Below are 14,561 nucleotides of genomic sequence, written 5' to 3' on the forward strand. Positions count from 1 at the left end.
AATGTTATATTTGGGAGAACACTTCTCTTGCGGTGAGGTTGCACAGTGGTTAAAGCGGTCGTTCGTCATGCCGAAGACCCGGATTGGATTTCCCATCATGAGTCCAATGTGTACAGCTATTTCCTGTGTCATCCGCCGTTATATTACTGGAATATTTCTAAAATTGGCTTAAAAACAAACTAACTCAATCTGTTCTACTCTACAATATTTTTTTTTGGAATTGTTCACACATTTCGGATGCGGGTCGCAATTCGCTGTACAGAGTCGCGTCCCTTTAACACGCCAGAAACCTATGATTGTTGGTTCGAATCCCGGTTCGCCCCGATTATGTTTTTAGGTTTGTCGGAACCATACCCGTGCTTGTGGGTTTCACCAAAGTGGTAAACGTGTACGACCTGCATCACTTCGGGGGGCGGTCGGGTAGCCTTGTGGTTAAAGCGTTCGCTCGTCACGCCGAGGACCTGGGTTCGATTCCCCACATGGGTACAATGTGTGAAGCCCATTTCAGGTGTCCCCCGCCGTGATATTGCTGAAATATTGCTAAAAGCGGCGTAAAACCATACTCACTCACTCACTTCGGACTTTCCGCCCACATCAAGCAGACACGCCGTGATATAACTCGAATACTGTTAAAAGCGGCGTAAAACCCAACTCACTCACTCACTCACTAACATATTTCGGACGAAAATGAGTTGAAAGAATCGTCTCCTACAGTGCTTTGGCGTCGCCTCATCACCAAGTATAACGGTGTCTTGACCAGCCACCTGGACGTCAGCTCGCTGTCCAAGGTGACGGACGGCTACACTCCCGGACACATGGTGACCGCTGTCCAGCAGGTGCTCACTGACCGCCGTATCCAGCAGCTGTCCAAGAAGCACCTGCAGGCCGTGGAGTTCGTGGCACCGCTGGCCAGGATTGACCCAGTCTTCGCAGAGGAGGAAGACACCTTTAAGGTCAGTTTAAAATGAGTGAGTTTGGATTAAGTAAATGTAAAAAAGATACTCAAGTCAAGTCAAAGTTTATTTATAGACCTCAGGCCAGATACAGATGGTAATATAGCATACATCCAAGCGCACAAGGCACAATACTAAATCACTGATTTTGACATTATAAGCAATGCACAAGCACGCGCATATTCGATCGTTTCGCTCATACGCAAAGGTCAAAATTGGAGATCGTGAAATGTCAAGAAATGATCAGCATGCAAACCTTGGCCCTTGTACAAAAATGTTGCGTGTGCGTGTTTGTGCGTTTGTGTATTATTTAGCTACAAATTTCCCATGTTCAGAATTGTATAATTATTAGGCTAAGCAACTCGGTCCCAGAAACCCGTAACGGTTGAGGACGTCTGATAAAAGTGGCATGACTACGTAAATCTTGAATTTACGACATGTCTTCAATGTAGGACATGATATCTTCCCAAGGCAACGGATTTAACTGACTGTAAAAGTTCAGTTTTCACCCTTGTCGAACTAGGCTGGAATTTCGGGGCTCTATCGTAGCGCCACCAGTGGTTATTGCGAGTTGTGTCCCTCCCACTGACCAATCAGATTCCACCTCTCATATCAGTTGCATTTGCTTTAAATAAAATGGCGGAGCCGAGTCAAGACGATTTGATCGATAATCAACATCTTTATTGTAATAAAACGGGTCTTACCTGGCGAGGAGCATCAAATCACTTGAACACCTTGACATGAAAAGAAATGAAAAATATCTGTCGTCTCCCAATTGACGGTATACATGCTCTGCAAATCCTCAAATGCAGTCGCTATGTTGTATATGAACTAGATGTCAGTTTCGTTACGCGATTTTGATTGGACTATGCATAAACTCGCTAATCCAGCCAAAATATAACTCCATGATTCCAGCCTAGTTCGACTTTTGCAGCCAGTTAACTCCCTTGCCCCAGAGCCTATGGCAGTTACATACTCTGTGCCCACCGGAGTATGCAGTCTATCATATGGAGCCAATGAATTATTACGATAGACCTTTAAAGGAGAGTACTTAATACTGGCTGTATTATTTGGTTCACTGTCGTCACAAATAAGAGATGAAAGTGGTATTATAACTTTCCCTCTTCAAAAATACTGATCACTATCTTCTGTATTACCTACGCTGATAAATATGACTCCCAACTAATGGTAGACACGCCGTGGAAGCCATTTATCCTGCATCGTGTGCTTATTGTAAGTATTATTCGAGGTTTTGTTTTAGGAATTATATACAAATTGCTTGTAGAATAGACTATCCACGGGTACTTCAAGGATTTTGAGAGCACCTACTTAGTATCATGACGATGGACATTTATCGTGTACTGGCACTCTTCCTAGTATTATAGTGGTTACGTACATCCTTATAGTTGCAAGGCTTAACGACACCAGCTATAGCGCATGATGCGTTTTGATGAGAGGATCAAGGCATTGTGTGTTATTTGATGACGAAGTAACTCCCATATTATAACCGTCTATCGGTAGTCTATTTAAATAATTTACTGGTATTTACCAATATCATCACAATAAATTGCAATTCACTTTCGTTCCAACTACCATGTTTATGTCATCGATTGAAATATGTAACCTTTCTCATTGACTTATCGAGCCTAATATGATAAAGGCATGTATACTATTTGTCAGTGATGTTCGACAGAAAAATATGTTTCAATGTTTTAAAATCACCTAGATTAACTCTCGCTTCTATGCTTTATTTCTCCGTGTTGCAGGCCTGGTATTCTTAATACCTCGTGTTGCAGGCCCAGTGTTCTTTATACCTCGTGTTGCAGGCCTGATATGTTTTATACCTCGTGATGCAGGCTTGGTATTCTTTATACCTCGTGTTGCAGGCCTGGTATGTTTTATACCTCGTGTTGCAGGCCTGGTATGTTTTATACCTCGTGTTGCACGCATGGTATCTTTTATACCTCGTGTTGCAGGCCTGGTATATTTCATACCTCGTGTTGCAGGCCTTTTATATTTTATACCACGTGATGCAGGCCTTGTAATCTTTATGCCTCGTGTTGACGGCATGGAATGTTTTATACCTCGTGTTGCCGGCACTTTATACCTCGTGTCTCACGCCTGGTTTTCTTTATAACTCGTGTTGCAGGCATGACATGTTTTATGCCTCGTGTTGCAGGCGTTTATGTTTTATGTGTTGCAGGTCTGGTATACTGATACCTAGTGATGCAGGCCTGGTGTGTTTTATACCTCGTGTTGCACGCATGGTATCTTTTATACCTCGTGTTTCAGGCCTGGTATATTTCATACCTCGTGTTGCAGGCCTTTTATATTTTATACCACGTGATGCAGGCCTTGTATTCTTTATGCCTCGTGTTGACGGCATGGAATGTTTTATACCTCGTGTTGCCGGCACTTTATACCTCGTGTCTCACGCCTGGTTTTCTTTATAACTCGTGTTGCAGGCATGACATGTTTTATGCCTCGTGTTGCAGGCGTTTATGTTTTATGTGTTGCAGGTCTGGTATACTGATACCTAGTGATGCAGGCCTGGTATGTTTTGTACTCACAGGTTTCAGGCCTGATGTGCTTTATACTCACATGTTTCAGGCCTGGTATACTTTGTACTCACATGTTTCAGGCCTGGTATGCTATATACTCACATGTTTCAGGCCTGGTATGCTATATGCTCACATGTTTCAGGCCTGGTATGCTATATACTCACATGTTTCAGGCCTGGTATGCTATATACTCACATGTTTCAGGCCTGGTATGCTATATGCTCACATGTTTCAGGCCTGGTATGCTATATACTCACATGTTTCAAGTCTGGTATGCTATATACTCACATGTTTCAGGCCTGGTATGCCAAAACCCCGATGGGCAAGAAGCGAGCCAAGCTTGCTGAAAGTAACGAGGAGGAAGGGAAAGGGGACGGTAAGGATGACAAAGGCAAGAAGGGGAAGAAAGGCAAGAAGGGGAAAGGCAAGAAGGGAGGAAAGAAGGGGAAAAAGAAGAAGAAAAAGAAGAAATAAATGGGGAAATGATACCAGCCGAAATTTCTAGATATTCGGCTGGGAGTATAGGTGTAGGGTATGGTTTCATCCACGATTTGAAATTTACAGGATTTTGAAATACACAGAACAAGTACTATCGTTGAGTGTGGAATAACATCGGGCATATATTTGTATGTGTCTATAGTGTGTACATAGAAGACTCTGATCACTGCTAATCGCCTTAAAGATCCGAATAGACAGCAACGTTTACGTACCGTTATGATTTTCTTCATATTTTGGTTCTGGAGTATTTTTAGTTTGAATAAAATGGGTGTGACAATAGACCGAACAACTGGATACACGTCCTAGCCGTGAATAACTTCGCTCCGTTACAAAATAGCGACCTCAGAGCAACGGGTGACGTCAGTCTGTCATAGCGTGGAACCACTGTCGTTGTGCTGAGATCGCTTTGTGGGGCGATCTCCGAGCATTGTCACGATAAACAAGGTTTTTTTGTGGAAAAATAAGGTTTATCTGAATATCACCCAGATTAGCAACAGTTGAAAATCATCTTTTATTTATACGAATTGTAATGGATTATACGTTTCCATAGTAACCAATTCCGAACTTAACAAAGGTTTTTTTTGTATCTGTAATGTCACAACTTGCCAAATTGCCTTCAGTTTCATAAACAAACATATAATTCGACTTTGTTCTTTAACTTAATGCCCTCTTACTCAACTAGGTGAGTGAGAGATATTTTTACGCCGCTGTGAACAGTAGTTTAGTATTTCTCGAGGAGACGCGAAATGGACTACGGCTCAATTTACAGTCCTGAAACCCATCACACACATTTTTTTGTAACACTTTTTTGGTAACGATGTTTTGACAACATGAAGGCCCAATGTCTGTCGTGCTTGGAGATGGTGTTTGGACTACACGAAGGCCCAACCTCTGTCGTGCAAGGAGACGGTGTTTGGACTACATGAAGGCCCAACCACTGGCGTGCAAGGAGACGGTGTTTGGACTACATGAAGGCCCAATGTCTGTCGTGCTTTGAGACGGCGTTTGGACTACACGAAGGCCCAACCTCTGACGTGCAGGGAGACGGTGTTTGGACTACACGAAGGCCCAACCTCTAACGTGCTTGCAGACGGTGTTTGGACTACACGAAGGCCCAACCTCTAACGTGCTTGGAGACGGTGTTTGGACTACACGAAGGCCCAACCTCTGACGTGCAGGGAGACGGTGTTTGGACTACACGAAGGCCCAACCACTGGCGTTCAAGGAGACGGTGTTTGGACTACATGAAGGTCCAATGTCTGTCGTGCTTTGAGACGGCGTTTTGACTACATCAAGGCCCAATATATGTCGTGCTTGGAAACGATGTTTGGACAACATGAAGGCCCAACCTGTGACGTGCAAAGAGACGGTGTTTGGACTATATGAAGACCCAATGCCTGTCGTGTTAGGAAACGGTGTTTGGACTATACGAGGGCCTAATATCTGTTGTGCGAGGAGACGATCTGGAGGCCATGCTTTAAGGTCGAAGTGTTCGGGGCTAGGAGTGGTAAGCGTCTATGATATGCATCACATCAGGCTTTCCTCCCACACCAAGCTGACATAAGGGAAATACTGTTCAAAGCGACTTAAACCAAACTCACCCATACACTCACTCAACACCTGGTAACTATAGGTTGGACGTGTAATCTATCGCTTGCAGACACAATGTTCATCTGTTTGAAACATCATTATCAATTTCTCTGCAGTCTAGTAGCATATTATTCCCGTGAAGATCCCGTGATTGACCTTCAGCAACCAGTGCTTGTCCCAAGAAGCGACTGATGGGATCGGGTGGTCAGATTCCCTGACTTGGTTGATGCATGTCATCGTATCTCAGATACGTAGACTAATGCTCATGATGTCAATAACTGGATTGTCTGGTTTAGACTCGATCGTTTACCGACCGCCGCCATAAAGCTATAAAAGTGCTGGGTGCAGCGTTAGACAACAAACAAACAGTAGCATATTAGTATTACCGAAAACAGTTAAATAAACGCCAGGGAAAACAACAACCAGAAATAAATAACTGCTGCCATGACTACGAGACTTTTCATATGTTAAATTTGAAACAGATGTTCTCTATAGAAGACATCCAGTGTCATGAAAACTTAGAAATAACGCCGATGCGCAATAACATTTTAACTCACTCATTCACTCTGCACCAATGCCTAGAGTGTCCCTATTATGCACAGTGCTAGTGTCAGTTAAGGGGCCATTACACCAAACGGCGATCGCTCTGCGCTCCTTCTGCGTCCTAAAATTTGACTAGAGCGCAGTGGGGTCGCCATACTCAAGAAAACTCTCTTTTCGTGTTATCGCCTCTACGACCGTTCTGCCTTCCTTCTGCGACTAAATATGTTACTTTTGTCAATGTCACTGCGTTCCCTGAACGACCTAGGCGTTCACTGTGGGATATCTCTGCGCTCCCTCTGCGTCTCCTCTGCGTTCCCTCTGCGTTCCCTCTGCCTCCTTATAGCAACTAACTACCGCGCTGCCACCCCTCTACGACCAATGGCGATCGCTCAACGACCTTTCAGCGATGCCTCTGCCTCCTTTCTGCGTTACCTCTGCCTCCGTTCTGCCTCCCTTGAGCGACTTACATCGACGGCGATCTCACTGCGACTGTTTTAAGCAGGTTCAAAACTTTTCAGCGACAGTGGCTGAGCGTTCCCTCTGCCTCAGTTGTGCGCTCTACGCGACCGTTCTGCGACCCCTCTGCCTTCAACGCCGACCTGGCAAAACTTAAGAACGGAGAACGGTCGCAGAAAGGTCGCCGTCCAGTGTAAAGGGGGTATTAACATTGAAAAAACTAAAATTGTAGTTTTTCAGAAAGGTGGGCGGCTGAAAAAAGACAGTGAAAAATGGTATCTGAATGGAAAAATTGTGGAAGTCACACAAGGGTATAAATATTTAGGTTTGTTTTTTAGCAGCAGGCTTTCATGGACACAAGCTTTAAGCAACATAGCAGTTCAAGCTAAAATGGTACTAATCAACCTATAAAAAAGCATTAATTGTTTACAACCTTATTCTCCAAAATTTCTTTTCAGATTGTTTGACTCCAAGATATCATCTATGTTACTGTATGGGTCAGAAATATGAGCATTCCATAAAAAGGAAGAAGTTGAGAAAGTTCATTTATATGCGTGTAAATGGTTATTGAATGTTAATCAATGTACAACAAGTAGCGCTGTATTGGGTGAATGTGGCAGATTCCCTTTACACATCAATGCAATGATGAGAGCTTTTAAATATTGGCTACGTTTAATGTGTATGCCGGGTACCCGCTTACCTAAAACGTGTTATGAAATGATGAATCTATACGATAGTCAAGGAAAGAAGAATTGGGTTACTAATATTAGAACAACGTTATTTTCTCTCGGATTCGGTCATGTCTGGTTATCACAATCACCCGGTAATGTACAGGTATTTACTCTGGTGTTATTTCAACGTTTGAAAGATAATTTTCAACAAATATGGCATAGAAGTTTATGTAGTAGCTCCAAAATGTCCTATTATCATTTTAAATTAACGTGGAAGTGTGAAGAACATTCGTATTGTGTAACCGTGAGTAAATTCCGGTCATGTATGTCAAGGTTTAGATGCAGTGCACACTGGCTGGAAATAGAAACTGGTAGAAAACTTAATATCAGTCAAGAAGAAAGATTTAGCAAATTGTGTCAAGTTGGCCTAATAGAAGACTAGTTTCATTTCCTGCTAGTGTGCCCTGCATATACTCAACTACGCCATCTCTATATTCCTTCAAAATATTATCTACACCTAAATGTCCATAAGTTTAATATTCTTTTATCTACAACCAACACAAAGCTCATTACTAACATCGCTAAACAACTGTTTCACAGTAAAGAAGAGAGAACACGTATTTTATCATTGTGACTGTTGCCATAAATATGCCATAGATTTTGTACAAAGGGCCTTTAGCCTGTACTGTACTGAATAAAGATTAAAGAGTGGATAATCCTTCCAGTCTATCACTCTGATAAACAGAAGAAGTGAGTATCAGTAATTATCTACGCCCTCTGTGGCTACAGCATCTGCATCATCCCCTCAAGTCACCGCCTCGGCGCCACAACCTTATGTACGACATACTAATAGTTTTTGAATAAGTTTTACAGTTCGTCTAATTCTTTTTTTTTACCTGTCAGAGCCGTCTGGTATTTTCATTTTACGAAATGTTTCACACGTACATATGGTTATTATCAATAACATCGACACATTTAGTCGATCCAACAGCTGTGATACTTATAATAATAATTCAGTTCTATAGTCTCCGGCTACTGGCAGTTCTATGGCCCTGTAAATATGCTTCTAAAGAGCACATGCTTCCGAAAAAAAAGAAGTTTTATGTCAGCGAAATGTTTCATGAGTTTCGGTGCATCTAAATGTGACAGAGGTGGGGCTGCATCGGAAAACACACAAACACAAACGGACGCACACACACAAACGCACACACACACACACACAAAACTTGGTTTTGAAACAAGATCTGATAGATGGAATTTGTACCAAGATCGTAAATTGCATGTTGGTTCATACAGTTGAATGAGCTCCTCGAGATACAGGGGAGAGTCGCTGTCATACTCTGCCTTGTGTGTTAGCTTGTTTGTTTGTTTGTTTGTTTGCTGTTTAACGTCGCACTCACCAACATTCCAGCTATATGACGGCGGTCTGTAAATATTCGTGTCAGACAATCCAGTGATTGATATCATGAGCATCGATCCAGGCAACTGGGATCGATGACTTACATGAACAAATTCAGCTTGCCTGACCACCCGATCCCGCTAGTCGCCTCTTACGACAAGCATGGGTTGCTGAAGACCAATTCTAACTCGGAATCTCCACGGGACTTGTACTTGTATGACTTTCTTCATGAACGGGACACAAAACAGAACTAATTGCCGGATTCCACTGTTGTAGTAGTAGTTACTCCAATTATCTACCCTTGCAACCTTGAACTTGACCTACAATGTTAACATAACAAATAACTCAATCAACAGATCCCGCTCTGCCAGATCACTCCTTGTGCTCTGATGTTGACATCTTATCATCATCCTCTTTTTGTCTGTACGGCCAAAGCTTTTGCCACCGATAGTTACCAGGACAACCATGACGTCATGAAAGACTTATGATTTGATATCAGAGGATGGTTGTCGCTTGATTGTCTTTTCGTATTGACATACTGGTCTTGTATTTGTCACATGCATGCCATAAATGTGCGGAGCTTGCCCTTTGATAAGAATGAATGTCGACTTTTACTTGACCACGGATTTACGTCAAAGCTAAAAGTGAGCGGATCACCAAGACACATCCACTGCCAAGATGGTAATTACAAGATATTAATACCGACAGTGATTCTATGAATGCTGGCTGATAGCATACATATCCCCCGGTAATTGATACAGTGGAATGTATGCAGGGGAGCTCCTTGGTTTAGAATATTTTGGAATTTATGCCAATGTAAAACAGAGATATGACGTTATCGGAAAATGGCCTGGCGCTTTTCTTGAATGTTGCGCTGCATTCAACGCAATGTTAAATATTTATGAATTATAACATATTGTTTTCCTAATCGAAATATCATATATCTGAAAAAAAGGTATTCATTAGTTGAATCATCTTTAAACGCTAAAAACATGTGGAGACTGTGGGGGTTGTGGCGCCGATATGGAGACTTCAGGGTTGATGAAGATGTTGATGCCACAGGGGGCGTAGAAAATTACTGATACTCACTTCTTCTGTTTGTTAGATGTAAGCTCAGTGACAGACTGACCGGGGTTAGTGTAGTAGTGTGAGTGAGTGAGTGGGTTGGGTTTAACGCCGCTTTTAACAGTATTTCAGTTAAATCACGGCGTGTCAGCTTAATGTGGGAGGAAAGCCCGAAGTGATGCAGGTCACAGACGTTTACCACTTCGGTGAAACCCACGAGCACAGGAATGGTGCTGACAAACCTAGAAACATTATCGGAGCGAACCGGGATTCGAACCCACAATCATAGGTTTCTGGCGTGCCCAAGGGACGCAACTCTGCACAGCGAATCTCGGCGCCTTAGACGACTGGGCCTCCCGTGCCCCCAGTGTAGTAGTATACAAAATAGGGTAGTGGTGCTGGGGAGGGTTGATGTATGCTGTATGTTATTAATAATTCACAAATTACGTTCACGCTCACCATTTCGCCAACACCTGGTGTTATCACTATTTGATAGTAATTCATAAACACATGTTTATGGCAAGGTCAGAACCGTATGACCCTGTTTTAGCAGAGATTTCTTAAAACTTATACTTCCGGATTTTGTCGCGTTTATTTATCGTCGGAACTATTGGTTACCTTACGATTTGACACAGGCTTGAATTGTCCTTGAATGAGTGAGTGAGTTGGGTTTAACGCCGCTTTTAACAGTATTCCAGTTATATCACGGCGTGTCAGCTTAATGTGGGAGGAAAGCCCGAAGTGATGCAGGTCTCAGACGTTTACCACTTCGGTGAAACCCACGAGCACGGGTATGGTGCTGACAAACCTAGCAACAACCCGGACGAACCGGGATTCGAACCCACAATCATAGATTTCTGACGTGCCTTTTGTCCTTGAAGAAAAACGTACATAAATGACGCTCATGACTACTCGGACCTTAATATAGGTGAGGTATGGAAGTGTTATATTATCCATATCGTTCAAAATTAGCGAGGTAACAGTCACCCATTCAAAGGACATGAGACCCGCGAAGATCCGGGGTAGAGTAGGTTTTCAGCAACCCATTCTTGCCGTAAAAGGTGACCATGCACATACACATTTTATAAGTAAAGATCTGTACATACGTCGCCTTCAGCACTGTTCCAGTAATGTCATAACCAGAATTGGCTCACACTCTCATGTTCAGTCGAAGCGAGTTCTTCCACATGACAAGCTATGGCTCAAACCAAGGGGTTTCCCCTTTTAATTGAAGGGATATTCATATTTCACCCTTGGGACAATCTTTGGAAATACATCGGTAATTGCCTTAATACTTTAATGTCTTATTTAATAAAACATCCTTTGTTTGCATCTTAGTAGCCGATTTAGGGAACGACATTCTCTTCCCCATCTTCATCACTTCAATAAAAAGCCCGTGAAGATCCGGGTTAGAATTGGTCTTCAGCAACCTATGCTTGTCGAAAGAGGCGACTAACGTGATCTACTGCTTAGGCTTGCTGACTATATTTCATGTCGTCGTATCCCAGTAGCGTAGATCGGTGCTCATGTTGTCAATCACTGGATTGTCTGGTCCAGTCTCGAATATTTACAGATCGCTGGAATATTAGTGAAAGTGGCATTTAACACCAAACTTCAATCATAACAAACAGGGAAACCTCACGAACTCGAAGCACTGGGGACCATGGTACTGATTCTTTCGAGAATCACCATAAATGAAGCAAGCAATTGCATTATTATAAAATATATTCTTGCTTTGACAAAATCAAATTAAACCGTAACCAGACCCATGTAACAAGTAACATCAGTGGTCAGTGGTTGGTCTTGATGACTCAATAGTGTGAATATGCATGATAATGGTCAGTATTGAAAGACCAATTTCCGGAAGTGACGTCATGTGGCTGATTCTGACAGGTTGTTTCTATGACGACCAACGTGAACTACATGCACCAAGTACCAAAGTAAACCCCTCCGTTCCGCAAAGGGTCACAATGGCAAAATATGAAGCAACAATGGGGTTAGTGAATGAGTGAATAAGTGAGATTAACGCCGCTTTGATCAGTACCGAAAGCCCTATTTTGGTGAAACTCACTAGCACGGGTATGACTCAGACAAACCCAGAAACATAATCAGGGCCTACAGAGATTGGAACCAAGGATCAAAAGTTTTGTCACAAGGGACGCAACTCTGCACGGCGCCTCAGACGACTGCCTGAGCAGCAATGAACTCTGAAAAGACCCAGAAGAATTCGTAAAGACCTCGTAAGCAATATGCACAAGCTGTACAAGAGTAGATATTTCACACACTCACACAAAACACCCGTTTTTTGAATGTTTCCTTGGCATGGGACAAATGTAACCTTGAAATAGAAATGACAATCTGACAATCATGGGGAAAGTGTAGAATGAGTGAGTGAGTGAGTGAGTTTGGTTTTACGCCGCTTTTAGCAATATTCCAGCAATGTCACGGCGGGGGACACCAGAAATGGGCTTAACACATTGTACCCATGTCGGGATTCGAACCCGGGTCTTTGGCGTGACGAGCGAACGCTTTAACCACTAGACTACCCGACCGCCCCGGGAAGTGTAGAACGTTAAGTGAGTGAGGGACCATTCTTTTACGCCGCATCTGCAATTTGACAGCTGTTCACGACCGCCGGTCGATCAGAAATTCTAAATGTATTTCGGTTTGAGTTTGTTGCGTCTTTTTCAGCTTGATTCCATTTGTTTAGATGTGAGGTGTGTGTCTGTTTCCGGTTATCTGCTCTGCAGCTTGGGCGTTTGTGTGTTTGTGTTTTTTGTTTAACGCCACACAGAAAGCCTGACCATGCGGTTGCTGAACCTTGGGTGCTTGAAAACCAATTCTAACCCGGATCTTCACGCGAAAGACGCACCAAGACTTACATACGATGTGTACTTTAAGCAGAAATCGGTGTGGACGTCCGCAGGTTATAAAGAAGACGCATCACCGACGAAGCCTCTGAAATCCTTGTAATTGGTCCGGCATGTCACCTGGCAGACTGGACAGTCGATAACAACTTATCCGGGATTATCTGCTTCTCACGATCCGCGGGCCATTACCGTTTCCTCGCCATTCTTCCGCCCACTATACTACACCCTATTAGGACGTGTCTTTCCATGGGTTCGGCTGTGGGTTTTTTTCAGTTATTTTCGAGTCCGGACAACCCAGTGATTGACGTCATAAGCACCGATCCACGCAATGATGGATACGATAACATGGTATCAACCAATTCAACGGTAACCTCCCAATTATCAGACACCCCATTTGTCAGACAGCTTATACCAGGATTAGTCAAGGATAGTTAGTTAGTAATAGTTACCTGTTACCTGGAACAGACCTAACAGACATTTTGAGGAATTTCCGTGAGAGGTTTATTACGCACTTTTAATCATCCAATCATACCAGAATTCACACATTTTGACGTATTCACCAGAAATCACATATTTGAATTATTTACAGGATATATTTATTCAACTTTAATGTGGAACATATTTCACTATAACCACCCATACAGCGGACGGAAATGTTATCATTTTACATAAGAAATAATATTATTACATTATTAGAATATTATTATACACAGTATACACTGAAACGTGTGATATCACACATTTTGAAGTTTTTACAGGATACATTTCATTACATTATTGCAAAAGACAATATATTCCTTAAAGTTGGTGTTGTTGCTTTAAGGGTTTAAGAGGTCTCCTTCTGTTTTAGCAATTTCAGCTGACCTGTCCCTCTTTGAGTAGGGTACACATATCTATTGCTTGTTTTAGTAATCATAAGCTTTCTCTTTTTGTGTTGATATGATTTCTATTTTCGTATATTGATATGATTTCATTTTTATCTTTGGCTGCTCTGTTTATATATGTTCGATTAGCTGTCCATGTCTCAGAAATTGAGTTAGTTTGGCCTCGCTATTGCATCTTTTGGCTACAGGAGATCTACAACATATAGCGGATCTAACTGCAATTCTTGTTTTAACCGAGCCCGGGCTGGGGCGTGGTCTTGACATTCCAGTAACACGTGAGCAATGGATTCAGGTTGATTGCAAGACGGGCATACCTTGTCATAGTGCTTGTTGTGACTTCCTCAAAGTACGGTACTTGCAGTACATGTGAGATCATACTCAGGTTATGGAGACGTTTAATCTATATAACGTGTTCTTATTCTACCAAAAGAGGGCGGTCGGGTAGCCTAGTGGTTAAAGCGTTCGCTCGTCACGCCGAAGACCCGGGTTCGATTCCCGACATGGGTACAATGTGTCAAGCCCATTTCTGGTGTCCCCCGCCGTGTTATTGCTGGAATATTGCTAAAAACCATACTCACTCACTATTCTACCTAACAATGTTTTTAATGAAAATAATGCAAAAACAAACTAAAACGCTTAAAGGGTTTTTATTAATCTTCACCGAGTTTCCTATATTCTATATCATTGAAAAAACTTCTCCTAGTCTTGCCTTATAAAACACCCGCAACCCGACACAGATCAAACGCAACTTACAAACGCAATTATGATCTGGTTAATCTGTATCACTCAACGAGTTGGGGTAGCTTACTCTGCCCACAGTGAGTGAGTGAATTGGGTTTAACGCCGCTTTTAACAGTATTCCAGTTATATCACGGCGTGTCAGCTTAATGTGGGGGGGAAGCCCGAAGTGATGCAGGTCTCAGACGTTTACCACTTCGGTGAAACCCACGAGCACGGGTATGGTGCTGACAAACCTAGAAACATAATCGGGGCGAACCGGGATTCGAACCCACAATAATAGGTTTCTGGCGTGCCCGTGCTCCCTCACTCTGTCCACTGTATGGAGCAGCT

The 14,561-nt window shown here is 42.7% G+C and overlaps 1 protein-coding gene across 1 annotated transcript in view; it reads left to right on the plus strand.

The window, feature by feature from the left end:
• Window positions 1-3,988, plus strand: part of LOC139446367 (dynein regulatory complex protein 11-like) — a 31,726-nt gene extending 27,738 nt beyond the window's left edge. Inside the window, exons 17-18 of the mRNA XM_071227702.1 lie at window positions 715-953; window positions 3,812-3,988. Of these exons, the coding sequence (XP_071083803.1) occupies window positions 715-953; window positions 3,812-3,988 (416 nt within the window). The remainder of the gene's footprint in view (window positions 1-714; window positions 954-3,811) is intronic.
• Window positions 3,989-14,561: the final 10,573 nt, after the last annotated feature.

This window comes from Haliotis cracherodii, unplaced genomic scaffold (genome assembly GCF_022045235.1).
Source record: "Haliotis cracherodii isolate W230 unplaced genomic scaffold, xgHalCrac1.p SCAF_6, whole genome shotgun sequence".
NCBI classification, from domain to species: domain Eukaryota; kingdom Metazoa; phylum Mollusca; class Gastropoda; order Lepetellida; family Haliotidae; genus Haliotis; species Haliotis cracherodii.